This window comes from Erythranthe guttata, chromosome 7, assembly GCF_056151865.1.
Source record: "Erythranthe guttata isolate IM_541 chromosome 7, IM_541, whole genome shotgun sequence".
Lineage (NCBI taxonomy): Eukaryota > Viridiplantae > Streptophyta > Magnoliopsida > Lamiales > Phrymaceae > Erythranthe > Erythranthe guttata.
The window spans coordinates 889903-903248 of NC_142539.1; the positions used below are offsets into that span (position 1 = coordinate 889903).

The 13346-nt window shown below is 33.5% G+C and overlaps 4 protein-coding genes across 4 annotated transcripts; all 4 read left to right on the forward strand.

The window, feature by feature from the left end:
- Positions 1-2556: 2556 nt before the first annotated feature.
- LOC105949313 (nuclear transcription factor Y subunit B-1) lies at positions 2557-3268 on the forward strand. The gene has a single exon (XM_012972605.2). It carries the CDS (start codon positions 2599-2601, stop codon positions 3112-3114), a length of 516 nt encoding a protein of 171 aa, XP_012828059.2. The 5' UTR covers positions 2557-2598; the 3' UTR covers positions 3115-3268.
- An 875-nt stretch (positions 3269-4143) lies between these two features.
- On the forward strand, positions 4144-6638 carry LOC105949632 (cullin-1). The gene is made up of 6 exons (XM_088820541.1): positions 4144-4457; positions 4716-4815; positions 4923-5108; positions 5221-5268; positions 5391-5536; positions 6384-6638. Exons 1-6 carry the CDS (start codon positions 4294-4296, stop codon positions 6388-6390), a joined length of 651 nt encoding a protein of 216 aa, XP_088676667.1. The 5' UTR covers positions 4144-4293; the 3' UTR covers positions 6391-6638.
- Positions 6639-6758: 120 nt separating this feature from the next.
- Positions 6759-10839, forward strand: LOC105978163 (cullin-1-like). The gene is made up of 8 exons (XM_088820540.1): positions 6759-7873; positions 8014-9052; positions 9580-9679; positions 9804-9989; positions 10104-10151; positions 10251-10417; positions 10537-10707; positions 10751-10839. The coding sequence occupies exons 2-7, from the start codon at positions 8895-8897 to the stop codon at positions 10553-10555; spliced, it is 678 nt and encodes a 225-aa protein (XP_088676666.1). The 5' UTR covers positions 6759-7873; positions 8014-8894; the 3' UTR covers positions 10556-10707; positions 10751-10839.
- A 108-nt stretch (positions 10840-10947) lies between these two features.
- Positions 10948-12714, forward strand: LOC105949623 (cullin-1-like). The gene is made up of 7 exons (XM_088820539.1): positions 10948-11237; positions 11570-11669; positions 11748-11933; positions 12034-12081; positions 12166-12372; positions 12462-12530; positions 12612-12714. Exons 1-7 carry the CDS (start codon positions 11074-11076, stop codon positions 12675-12677), a joined length of 840 nt encoding a protein of 279 aa, XP_088676665.1. The 5' UTR covers positions 10948-11073; the 3' UTR covers positions 12678-12714.
- Positions 12715-13346: the final 632 nt, after the last annotated feature.

Sequence of the window (13346 nt, forward strand, 5' to 3'; positions counted from 1 at the left end):
TTATGATTGGTTGGTTTTGTTTGAGTTAAAGAATTGATATAAAATTATAGTCCAGCCCAATGACTTATCTCATGGCTAGGCCCAAAACGATTCACACCCTTATCAAATTTTATCTGAAATAAAATTATTTCTTATTTTTTTTCGGTCGGATACAAATTTAAGAATATAATTCAATTAAATTATAATAAATAACATTAATTATAATTTTAGTATAATGTACAAATATTGAAATGTTTATTAAGCATATTAGTCTAACATTTTTTTAATTATCAGCCAATTAAAATTTAAAACAATAGATTTAGGTAATAACCGGGTTACTTCATATGGGCCAGGCCGGTTCGGATTTGGGTTGGGCTAATACATGGACCATCATTAATTACCATATTTCATAAATAACAAATAAAAAAATTGTATTAGGAACAATGAAATAGTGAATTTTATTTATTTATTTATTTAGTTATTTATTTATTTATTTTAATTTCATTATGTTGTATGGAGAAAAAAATTATATATTTATTTGCATATATACTAGTTATTAAAGTAAATGAAATTATAGATAATTATAAAACTAGACAAATCAACGAATTTATAATAATAAGGGCATCTTCAGTCGAGTGAAATATCTTTAATGATAAAAACATATGACCGGCTCCAAATATGATTAACATTTGATTGAATTCGAATTTACATGAGTAAAAATCGTACGTCGCTAAAATTATTCGGGAAAACATTTGAAATAAAAATATATAGTGATCCGTCATGAAAACATTCAGCCCGTTACAGCCCACTTTGTGATTATAAGAGTGGCCAAAACCTCCACATATGGGATGCAACTATCCTGTCAAAACAAATGAGAGCAGGGTAGACGCCGGAGATAACACTCGGACGATCAAGTCAGTAAAGGGCAACATATGATCTTAGGAATGGACTTAAATTACAATTGATAAGGAAACTAATTAGCGAATGTGTAGGTAGAACAGGAAAAGATCCCATTTATAACATTATGGTTAGAGCTTTACCCACCGCCGTTGTCTTCGCCTCCTTCCTGCTTTCTCTGGGTAATTCATACCATCATTACCATCTAGTCAGTCGTCGTCGTTTCTCATGATTCCTAGGCAAATAGCCTCTTGATCTCACGTTTTCTTGGACTCTCCTAATTCCGACTACCACCAGTCGTTCACTCAATAAATGCTGGTGTCAGCGCATTTAATGAGCAGGTATGAGTGCGAGACGCACTAGTCAGGGTCATTTAATGCGTCTCTCCATACTTGTCAGGGTCATCAATGCCTTTGGTCGACCGAGCCCTCGTGGCGCCTCGCCAACGACCCCACGCTCGCTCAGTCCTCGTCAGTTCCTCTCCTCCGTCAAGACATGTCGTCGAGGGGTCGCACTTAGTTTGGACTACCCTTTAGGCGGCACACCTTAATGGGCTTTGGTGAATTCATCTCTTGGGCCCAACCTTTGAGTGGGCCTTACTAGTCCTTAGCGGGCCTTATGTTTCGGGCCGCATTCCGGCCCGAATCACATAGTAGGTACAATTTGCTAATGTTAGAATAAATATAATTAATATTGCTAAAGATGCAACTCTAGTTAGCCCACATGCATAGCCAACTTTTATTTATTTATTTATTAATTCATATCGAAAGCAGACTTAACCGGGATTGGTCAAAACCCTAGTTGACCAATTCCAAGATTCAGACAAAAATCAAATTAATATTATAAGACATGGAAATGGAATCTTCCCACAACAGAGGGTTGTGGGTCAGGGGGGAATATCCTTGGGATTTCACAATAAATTAAATTTTTATATATCAATAAATATAATGTATTGTGAAATGCACAATTAATTTATAGTACAAGTTGGTCAAATATAATATATTTATATAGTTGATTTCAAAATAAATATATGTATAGTTGTCCCATTTTGAGGTAAGTAGTGGGCAGATGGAGAATCTCCAGCAAATCCAATACAGGAGATTAATGATTATTAATTTAGTATGATTAATTAACTAATTATATAGTGTTTTTAAAAATAAATAAATAAATTATATTGGATTTTTTAATTATTAAAGAGAACACTGTCAGCTTCCATAATTATCGCACAAACGTGTGTATATATATATATATATTCATGCATAATATAATTATAAATACTAAATAGGATCTCTTTAGCAATTTGTCTTCAATTTTTTTAAAACATTTTTTTTTAATTAATTTTACATTTTTCCAGCATAAAAATAATACCATGTCTTAGTAAATAATCTCAAAAAAAATTCATTTTAAATATTTCTAGTATGTTTAATTAACCCTGAAATCAAATATAACAAATAATTTCAATTCAATGAATTATGGAAATAATTAAATAATACTGCAAAGACACATGATCAAACATGGTGACATGGGGGCATGCATGCATACATACATACATACATACATACATACATATATAATATATAAATAAAAAACATATACAAAACCTACACAATATATAACACGCACATAAGCGTGTAAAAACACACAGAAGCACAATATATATAACCTATATAGTTTGACCAAAACACACGCACACACACACACATATTAAAATTTCTCAATATCATGTCATCATCAAACAACAACCACATCAACTCAACAAGCAAGCGTCCAATATTCTCCTTGAGATCAACGGTCGATATTGATCCAGAAGCAAATGACGACGATCAACGGTCGAGATCGACGGCCGATACGGACCAATATTCGGAGAGCAGGCTCTTGCCGATAGCGAACGTGGGCAGAATAATGAAGCAGATTCTTCCGAACAACGCAAAGATCTCCAAAGAAGCCAAAGAGACTATGCAAGAATGCGCGTCTGAGTTTATCGGATTCGTGACGGGCGAGGCGTCGGAAAAGTGTCGAAAGGAGAGACGGAAAACGGTCAACGGCGACGATATTTGCTGGGCTATGGGTCAACTTGGATTCGACGACTACGTGGGTCCCTTGAAGAGGTACTTGATTAGGTTTAGAGATTTTGAAGGGAATAATAATAATAATAATAATAATATTAATAGGGTTGGTGTTAATATTATTGATGAAGAAGAAATGTTAATGGAAGAGGAGAACAACCAAAAGAATTAGGATGAATTTATTTATTTTTTAATTTGTTTTTTTTTTACTTTTTATAAATTGTGTTTTTTTTTTTTATAATTATAATAGGGTTGTTGTATGGTTGATTTAATTACTTGATGAAGTCATGAATTCTTGAATATATTGCTTTGGTTTTTGGTGGTGATTGGATATAATATATTATTTGAAGGAAAACGATATTTGTTTTATAATAAATTAAATATACAGGAATTAATTAATTAATTAATTAATTATCAAGCTGGAAATTGATTGAAGAAGCTGGTTTTTACATCAATTATTCAACCTGATAATTTCTTAATTTAAAAAAATATAACCTAATTGGTGAATTTCTTTTGCCCCTTAAAAATTGTTGTATTTGACAATATGCATTTAGAGGAATAATTAAAAATATAATAAAATAAAATAATGCCCGCATAGGTATAACTCAACTTAAAATCGAGTACTGCTGCCACAATGTGAAAATTTCAATTCCTCATCGTGCGGCCGTTGAGTCACTATGATTTACATTATCTCGTAAAAATATGTGGGCCCGAGAAACTTCGCCTTCGGTTGAAAAAATTAATAATAATATAATAATCATTGGGCCAGGTTACCAAAGTATTCAATAGGCCCACTTCCAATTGCAGTTTTGTTGTGGCCCACATTCCAACAATTTGGAATGTTAAAATAACGTTGTTGTCAGGAAACAAATATTAAAATGAACTGACCAAGAATTGGAAATGAGAAATAAATAATAAATAAATAAAATAAAATAAAATAAAAAGAAAGGTCCACTTTGTATTTGGGAGGGAAAATGGAGTAATTTTTATTATTATTTTATTTTTTCAAACACTCTCCACACCATTTCAATAGTCAACATGGATAAAGTCTACCAAGAAAAAATAATAAAAAAATCTAATTCAAGATTTTTTCCTAACTAATTTCACTTATATTTATGTAGTGATTATAATAATAATTAATTAATTATAGAAAAATATCTGAATTTAATTATAAAATTGAATTCGGATAAACTTTTGTAGCATGACAGCTGAGTCATACTCACACAGTTCTCCAGAAAACTCGCTTATATAAACCCCAAAAAAACATTTTCATTCAACCCTAATTGCATTTATTCACAAAAATCCCTCACTTCTTCTCCGGCGACTGCGCCGCCGTTGTTGTAGCTGAGCAATGTCTTGCGGCGGCGGAGAATGCTGCAAACAGCGGATCACCGTCGAGGCGTGCTGGACCTTGTTGCACGAAGTCGGCATTGATAGGATGATCGCCGCCTTCGAAGCTGGGAAACCGCTCGGTGATGATTTCTTCAAACCCGAGGACCGTATGATGCTCTACACGTATCCTCTGAACTAATTTTAACCTAATTTCTTTCAAATGCAGTTGTGTTTCGCCATTGATGTTTGTTCAAACGATGTGTTTAGATTTTTCAGTGTTTTATTTTGTTGACAGACTTGTTGATTTTGATCTATGATTTGTGCCCTAAATTTAGCATTCGGAAGATCTGTGTGCTGAGTAAATTGACACTGATTTTTTCATTATTTTTTAATCTGTGGAATGTTTTTTTTTTGTTTGTATTCTTGACTCAATTTGACCAGAGCTGTGTATAATGTGTGTACCTCGTATACGACGAACGCTCAAACGCAGAAACTGTATGAACGATACAGGACGACGTTTGAGGACTACATATCTGCTAAGGTAAATAATTTGTTTAAGAAACTGTGAATTAATAGTGTAGTCAATTTGTCATTAGTATATGTATATATATATATATACACAGAATGTTTGAAAGATTTGCTATCCAGGTACTGCCTTCTTTGAGGGAAAAATCGAACGAAACTCTTTTGGGAGAATTTTTGAGGAGATGGAAAAATCACAAAATTATGACCAAGTGGTTATCGGTTTTCTTTCAATACCTCTCGAGAACCTATATACAGATGAAGAACCTGCCTTCTCTTCTAGAAGTCAGTTACTCGACATTCTATAAGCTGGTTCGTGATGAATTTCCTCCCGTTAATTTGTTTCTTGTTTTGCTTTTTGGTTGTGTAGTAAATCTGTTTTATTTCTTCGTGATGGTTACGTTGCATTGTGCATTGTGTATAGATTTACTTGGAAATGAAAGATCAAGTACGTTATGCCGTAACGTCAATGGTAAGTTACTAAGTTCTTTGAGTAACCATTTAACAAGCGCATATGTTAAAATCTAATACTTATAGATCGCGGTATTTTTGTAATATCCGATGATGTACTAATTAATGAAACACAAAATGCAGATTAATAGCGAACAGGTTGATGAGGCAATGCTGAAAGAAGTCCTCGCTTTTTGCGAGGAAATCAAGGGTGGAGATGCATCAAAAAACTATGCGAAAGATATGGAAGAAGCAATTAACGAAGCCACCTTTAAGTTTAAAAGCTTGAGGTCAGTCCCAAGTCTTACTTTATTAAATTCAAAAGATAGATACCTAATCGTACTGTACATTAATAGCTTCTTGATCTTACCGTGCCAAAAAAACGAGAATGATCCATACACGTGTCTTTTTTTCTTAAGTTTTAATTAGTTTTCTATTATGATTAGGGTTTGTTCAATGCTACACCCGGTGAACTTCACCGAGTTATACCCTACCATACACGTGTATAGATGCATACGTTGGAAAATAGCCCGGTGAAATTCGTCGGGTGTAGCATAGAGTAGATCTAATAATTAGAACTTTTCCAAATAAAACATTTTTTCTCGAAACTAACTAGGATCAAATTAAGTTTGAAAGAATCCAACTAACTTCGATAATTTAGATTTTCTCTTTCTTCATTATCACATCCCTTATTTTCATCTTCATTAACACATGCATGTCTCCATTCATATCTGTGTAACGGAAAATTCATCTCCACTAACGCAATTCACCTCTGTAATTTAAAATTCTTCTGTAATTGTATGTGTTCTCTTGAATACTGAAGATTGTTGGAAGAACTGTTTAGTCTTTGAAAATAGCTTCATAATTAAACTGTACGGGAATAACAAGAGGACCCTCTTTAATTCAGTTAAAACAGTGGCATGTAATTTGAGAACCTTAAATAAAATTCTTCAAATGCTGACTGCAAGTTGTTCGTCGTTTTATTTCTTATTTGATGCGTTTGGTTTAAATTACTTGATCTTCAGAGTTTATAAAAAAAATATTAGAAGTTTCTTATAGTGTGTAATGCGATTTATGTTTTACGTAAAACTTAAATAATTGCTTATTAACTATGTGAAATTATTGGCTTTGCAACAGCCTGTGAGAAACATGGATTGCTCAAGATACATGCATGCAAGCAAGATGTTGTTGTTGTTCTACAGGGGATGAATTTTTATACTTGTTTTTCTATTTCGACAGATCTTTTGAGGGCTTTTTTTTTTATTGTTGTTGGGATTACATTTTGATAAATAGGATTGGTCCTATTAATTTATACTGGATTAATTTTCAGTTTTACATTTTGTTCGTTGGATTTTAGTTACATGGATTATTAGATATTATGTTTCGTTTTGATTTTTCGGTTTCCGGTTTCGGTTTATGTTTGGTTTTGATGATTTTAGCTTTTGAAAAAGTTCATTGTTTGTTTTTGTTTAGTTTGGTATTAGATGGTTTTACCTTTTGAAAAAGCTCATAATTTGTTTTTTTTCTTGATTTATTTCCATAATTAATTATTGTTTTCATTTTTTATTTATATTTATTTTAATAAAATAATTTGGTAAATTGGCTATTTTGTTTTTCCAAAATTTTTGATATGTGATTTGTGAAACATCACCCAAGAGGGCGGGAAAATTTTGTCAATTGAATTGGGATTCAATCAGGGCCCACTTATTGTAGTTAATTTCAAATTTAAAGGGGAGTTATGTATATTTTTTGGAATCCGTTGGGGTCTAGTTGTAATTACACCTAAATTCAGGGTATATGGTGCAATTTCGCTTGAATAAAATATAAATGCAAAGGGCGATTTTCAGGTTTTCTTTTTTAATCACTCTTGTTCCAAAGTTTCACCACACTGCGCAAAATTCATCGTCTTCTCCTCCGCGATTTCTCCGAGCATGGCCGTGAACTTCAAGACGGCTGGCCAATTTTGCATGCAGGAGTAAGCCCCCGACAAGACCATCGACTTTCTCGAACTCGAAGAACAACCCGACCGTCACTGCTTCAATTCTCATGACTGTATGCGGTTCTATACGTATCCTTTTTTTCCCCAATTTAACCTATTTCCTTAAAATGCCAGAGTTGTTTTTTACCTACGTTTCTCCCCGGGAAAACCGGGTCCTGCAATGAAACTGTATGATCAATACAAAAGGACATTTGAGGATTACATATCTTCTAAGGTAAAGTGAAATTTCTAGAAATTATGAATTAATATTACAGCGACGAAGATATGCATGCACACGTCGTGTGAAGTTTTGCGTGTATTGCTATATCTAGGTTTTGCCTTCTTTGAGGGAAAAATCGAACGAAAATCTGTTGAGGGAATTGTTAAAAAGATGGAAAAATCATAAAATTATGACAAGCTGGCTCTCGATGTTCTTGAATTGCTTCTCGAGATACCCTATATCGAAGAACAAACTATATACCTTCTCTTGTAGAAACCAGCCACTTCACATTCTGTAATCTGGTTCGTCTTTCTAACCGTTACTCGGGTCAAATTTCTAAAGTTTTACGAGTATTTGTTTCGCTCTTTTGCCTATTTTCAGGTTTTCGAAGAAATGAACGATCAAGTTGGCGTTATCATTGTATCTTTGGTAAGTTTGCATGCGTGTCCACGTATCCCGTCTAAGGCAATTTATTAACCATTTCGACTAAATTTGCATCTTCACCATTTTGTCGCTACTTGATAAATGCAATATAGTATATTGATCGTAATAAATAATCGAATATTCAGATCGATAAGGAGGGCGGATGAGAAGAGATTGATCAGGCCATGGTGAAAGAAGTCTTGAATATTTACAAAGAAATCGAGGGTGGAGATTAACCGAAACGCTATGGAAAAGACATTGAAGAAGCGATTATCGAAACCACCTCTGCATTCTACTAAAAAAAGGCCTTAAACTTGATTACAAGTAAGCCATTCGAAAACTACATGCTTGAGGTCAGTCCAATTTATTTTTGCAATAAATAAATTAATTATCCCTCAATTCTTTCGGTATTAGGGTCGTATATACGTATTAGGGTCGAAGGATTATGAGTTTCTAAAAAGAGCCGACTTAATTTACCTACCACAAGTTTATTTAGATATTTTTCCGAATAAAAATATTATATCATAAGAATTTATCAATCTACTTATAAATATTAGGGGTGGAAATCGGCCGTAGCTTTGGAAAAAAATGGGATCGGAATGGAAAATATTGTTCCATAATCGGCAAATTTTGCATCCGAAATTCCACCACTAATAAATACTCTTCACTTGTAGGGATTTCTTCGAATCAACCGTAATTTATTTCAAATGTGATTACCTGGCAATCGCAAAATTTCGATAAGCAAAGCGGCAATTACGTGGCAATTTGTATCCAATCACTAGCTCGCACGTAATAATCGACACATCATCGTGGCAATTTGTATCCAATCACTAGCTCGCACGTAATGATCGACACATCATCGCTATCTACGTGGCAATTTTCGACCAATCAAATCACTAGCTCGCGTCACTTTTAATTTTGTACTTACACCGATTTTATTTTTTAACCTTTATTTTATTTATTGTTTCAAAAAGTCTCACTTCTGCAAACTCTATTCCCATTCGCCGCCGCCGTATTGCAGCTGAACATGGCCGGCGCCGCCGCCCCCCAAAAGGATATAACTTTCGATGAGTGCTGGTCCATTTTGCAGGAGGAGGCCATTAACAAGATGGTCAACATATTCGAAGCAGAAGAACAACCCAACGACAAAATTTTCGATTCCGAGGAATATATGCGGTTCTATACGTATCCTTTCGCCCTATTTAACTTTTTTTTTTTTTTTTTTTTCATTTTTTCGCAATTAAAATAAATTTATATGTTGCCATTAATGTTGCTATAAACATTGTCTAACGATCATATTGTTTTATGGGTTCTATTTTTTTTATTATTATTATTATTTTTATTTTTGTTTTTGTGTTGTTTACAAGTTACAACCCCTCTCTCAACTATGATAGAGATAGTATATATTTGTAAATTGACACATAAAAATATCGGGCTTATTGCAATTAAGACCCCTATGTTATATTGAATTGTTAAAAAATTACTTCATGTTATTTTATCGGCAAAAAACTCCCTATGATTCAAACTTTTTTTTACCAGACAACCCCCTAAATCAAATCATACGGGGATTTTTACCGATAAATTAAAATGGGGTAGCTTTTTAGCAATTATATATGACACGGGGGTAGTAATTGCAATAAGCTCTAAAAATATCAGCTGTTGCATTTCTTGAATATGTGGAAATTTTCGTTTTCTTGACTCGATTTTACCAGAGCTGTTTATCACGTATGCTGCTCTTATAGCCCGGATAATTGGAACCAAAAACTGTACGACCAATACAAGAAGACATTTGAGGACTACATCTCTTCGAAGGTATATATAGAGACAACTTTTACGAAACTGCACATTCGTATTATCAAAATCGAGATTTGTTATTTTTCCGATAAAATTACGATTGCGCCACTCATTATGATTACAAAATATATACACGATCCAGGTATTGCCTTCTTTGAGGGAAAAGTCGGACGAAAATTTGTTGAGGGAATTTTCGAGAAGATGGAAAAATCACAAAACTATGACCAAGTGGCTCTCTATGTTCTTGTATTACCTCTCGCGATACTATATACCGAGTAAGAGACTGCCTTCTCTCGCCGAATCCAGCCACTCGATCTTCTATAATCTGGTTCGTTTATAAATATATATATATATATGTGTGTGTGTATATATATAGAATTTTTTTTTTTAATATAAATCATTTTTTTTATGTTGCACTCATTCTAAGTTGTACTTAATGTAGGTTTACAAGGAAATGCATGAACAAGTTCATCATATAACTATGTCAATGGTAAGTTTTTGATTAAACTAATTAAACAATACTACTTATAAATCCGATAATGTTTTTGTAAAATCCGAAGATGTAATAAATAAATAAATAAATAATCAGATTGATCGGGAACGAAACGAGGAACAAATTGATCAGGCTATGGTTAGTGAAGTGATTAAAATTTGTGAGGAAATGGGGAATGGAAATGCATCGAAGCACGATGCAAATAATATCGACGAAGCACTAGTGCTACTCGGTGAAGCCACCTATAGCTTTACCGGCTTAAGGTATGTACCAAATCGTCGTTTTTTTGTTTTCGGACTTCAAATTATAGATATTCACCGAGAGTTCTAATGTTGTTCGATTTTTTTTTTTATTTTTTTTTTCTTGTCTGAAATATATGCAGGTTGGAGGGAAATGCTTAGAACAGGAGAAATGATTGCCTTTTGTAACAGTGTACAACATGGATTGCTCAAGGTACATGCAAGAAAGCTATAAGGAAAAATAAGCTTCTTCGTTTATGGAACTTTCTTTTTAATGAGATTCGAAGAGTGATTATTTTAAAATTTACATTGGAGTTTTTTTTATTTAATTTTAAATTATGAATTTTTACATTGGAGTTTTTTTTATTTAATTTTAAATTATGAATTTTTACATTGGTCGTTGGATTTTGGATGAAGAGATAAAATTAATGATTTTTATTTTGATTTATTATTTTTGTTGCACATTTATTATTTTTTTAATTGTATGACTGATTCCAGTCAAACCGACAATGGAAAAAAATAAAAAGAAAAAGAATATAACCAAGGTACAACTAAAGTAACATAGTGTACAACCAAAAGCCACTGCCACTGCTGCAAAGCTCAAAAGCTCTCCTTCCCGATCGAGCGAATACCTATCTCTGCAAATTCGCCTCCCCTTCTCCGCCGTGTCGGAGCTGAGCATGGCTGGCGGCGCCTCCGCCTTGAAATACCCGATGAATTTCGAGGAGGCCTGGCCAATTTTGCAGGAGGAAGCCATCAACAAATTCATCGACAAACTCGAACTCGAGGAACATCTGCCCAGCCATCAATACATCAATTCTGAAGAGTACATGCGCTTCTATACGTATCCTCTGACCTAATTTCACTTTTTCCCCCAAATTTAAGCTACATTTTTACCATTAATTTTGTTCAAAAGGTTTCCAAAGATTACATTTTTTTAGTGGGTTCTCATTTGTTTTTCTGGTTCTGTGGCAGTTCGTTTTGAATTATTGGATTCTAATTAGTATTTCATATTGAGTAATTAGTGTGTTTTAATCGAAAACCCTAATGATTACAGCCTGTGTTTATCTATGATTTATGCCCTAATTTTAGCCTTCAAACAATTTTGGGTTTTTTATGGGAGGATTAAATTCTGCATTTCTGTTATTTTGGCACTCTTGACTGAATTTGTACCAGACTAGTATACAATGTATGTTCTCCGAATCCAATCGGTCCAGAAGTTCTGAAACTATACGAACAATACAAAAGGATATTCGAGGGCTACGTATCTTCTAAGGTAAATCGAACTTTCTAGAAAACTGTGAATTAATATTATAGCTACGAAGTTGTGCACAATGTGCGTGGAATTTTGCAGGTATTGCCTTCGTTGAGGGGAAAATCGAACGAAAATCTGTTGAGAGAATTGTGGAGAAGATGGAACCATCACAAGTATTTGACAAAATGGTTCTCCAGGTTCTTTAATTACCTTTCGAGATACTATATACCGAGGAAGAAACTGCCTTCTCTTGTAGAAACGAGCCACTCGATATTCTATAATATGGTTCGTGATTTATGTAATATATTTCTTACCGTTACTTTTTTTAATCAAATTTCCTAAAAAAGTAAAAATTCACGAGTATTTGTAACTACATCTATTGCAGGTTTACTGGGAAGTAAACGTTCAAGTTAGTGAAATCATTATATCATTAGTAAGTTCTTGAGTAATTTCCGGGATGGCGTTTTCGTAGTTTACTACAATATTTTTGTATTAAAAGAGGCAAAAATATGCTCAGATTGATAAGGAGCGCAAAGGGGAAGAGATTGATCAGGCGTTGGTGAAAGAAGTACTGAATATTTACGAGGAAATCGAGAGTGGAGATGCATCGAAGCACCATGCAAAATATATTGAAGATGCAATTATTGAAGCCACCTCTAAATTCTACTCGAGAAAGGCCGTAAACTGGATTGCAATGGAGTCGTACGACGATTACATGCTTAAGGTCAATCCCGACGAATTATTTTTTAGTTACTTTATTAACGTTGGAAGATATAGATATATGATATGTATGTATGGTTGAAAAATGTGCAGGTTGAGAAATGCTTAGAAGAGGAGAAAAGCAGAGTTTCGAATTACTTGAGTACATACAAAGTATTAGAGGTTTGTAATTTTGCTGCTATTTCGTCACGTGACTCGGTTTTTGTTATCACGCGATTAAAGTGATTTTACTATATGCAACAGATTGTGCAACATGAATTGCTCGAGGTACAAGCAACCAAGCTACAAGAATTGAAATCTTCTTCATGATGGAAGTGCTTTAATTTGCTTATATATATATATATATATATATATATATATATATATATATATATATATATGATGATTGTTCGATTACCGGGGAATCTTATCTGGGGAATCTTATCGGCAGGTTTTCACTATCAACAGAGTTTGAATAAAGTTTTAAACACCATTTGAGTTTTATTTTATTTTAAATCCAGATTTAGCTTCAACTTATAATGGTGTAAATTGTATTAATAGAGTTTATTGCAAAACCCTCCCCATATTTTGATTTTTTTTTCAGCTCACAACCTTGTAATTGACGAGTTTTTAAGGTGTGTATGCTTCAGAATTCCCAAATAATGGGGTTCTTTGCTAATAAAAATAACATTACAGCCTTTTTTGCAAATAGAGTAAACATATGGGTGCTAAATGCAATAAACCATAATTATGAAAGTTGTAAACTTGTAATTAACAATCACCAAATAATTAACACAAAACAGCTTTTTTTATCGTGATTGGGTTGGGCTTTTGCAAATTATTCCCTGTGGGCTTGCGCAGCTTAACCTCTATGGGCTACCATCTGTGATGGGCCTCCCCAAAATAAACTACAATAATTTTTTATTTAAATTTAGTCCAAATTGTAAAATATTTATAGGGGAAATTACGGGCACTCCCTGAGGTAATGTCAAATTACGA

Excerpts from the sequence above, each read along its gene's own strand:
- LOC105978163 (XM_088820540.1), top strand. The coding sequence starts at position 8,895 with ATGGCCGGCGCCGCCGCCCCCCAAAAGGATATAACTTTCGATGAGTGC. Across the intron at positions 9,053-9,579 it reads GAATATATGCGGTTCTATAC|AGCTGTTTATCACGTATGCT; the intron begins GTATCCTTTCGC and ends CGATTTTACCAG. Across the intron at positions 10,152-10,250 it reads ATCATATAACTATGTCAATG|ATTGATCGGGAACGAAACGA; the intron begins GTAAGTTTTTGA and ends ATAAATAATCAG.
- LOC105949632 (XM_088820541.1), top strand. The coding sequence starts at position 4,294 with ATGTCTTGCGGCGGCGGAGAATGCTGCAAACAGCGGATCACCGTCGAG. Across the intron at positions 4,816-4,922 it reads AGGACTACATATCTGCTAAG|GTACTGCCTTCTTTGAGGGA; the intron begins GTAAATAATTTG and ends TTTGCTATCCAG. Across the intron at positions 5,269-5,390 it reads GTTATGCCGTAACGTCAATG|ATTAATAGCGAACAGGTTGA; the intron begins GTAAGTTACTAA and ends CACAAAATGCAG.
- LOC105949313 (XM_012972605.2), top strand. The coding sequence starts at position 2,599 with ATGTCATCATCAAACAACAACCACATCAACTCAACAAGCAAGCGTCCA.
- LOC105949623 (XM_088820539.1), top strand. The coding sequence starts at position 11,074 with ATGGCTGGCGGCGCCTCCGCCTTGAAATACCCGATGAATTTCGAGGAG. Across the intron at positions 12,373-12,461 it reads ACGACGATTACATGCTTAAG|GTTGAGAAATGCTTAGAAGA; the intron begins GTCAATCCCGAC and ends AAAAATGTGCAG. Across the intron at positions 12,531-12,611 it reads GTACATACAAAGTATTAGAG|ATTGTGCAACATGAATTGCT; the intron begins GTTTGTAATTTT and ends TATATGCAACAG.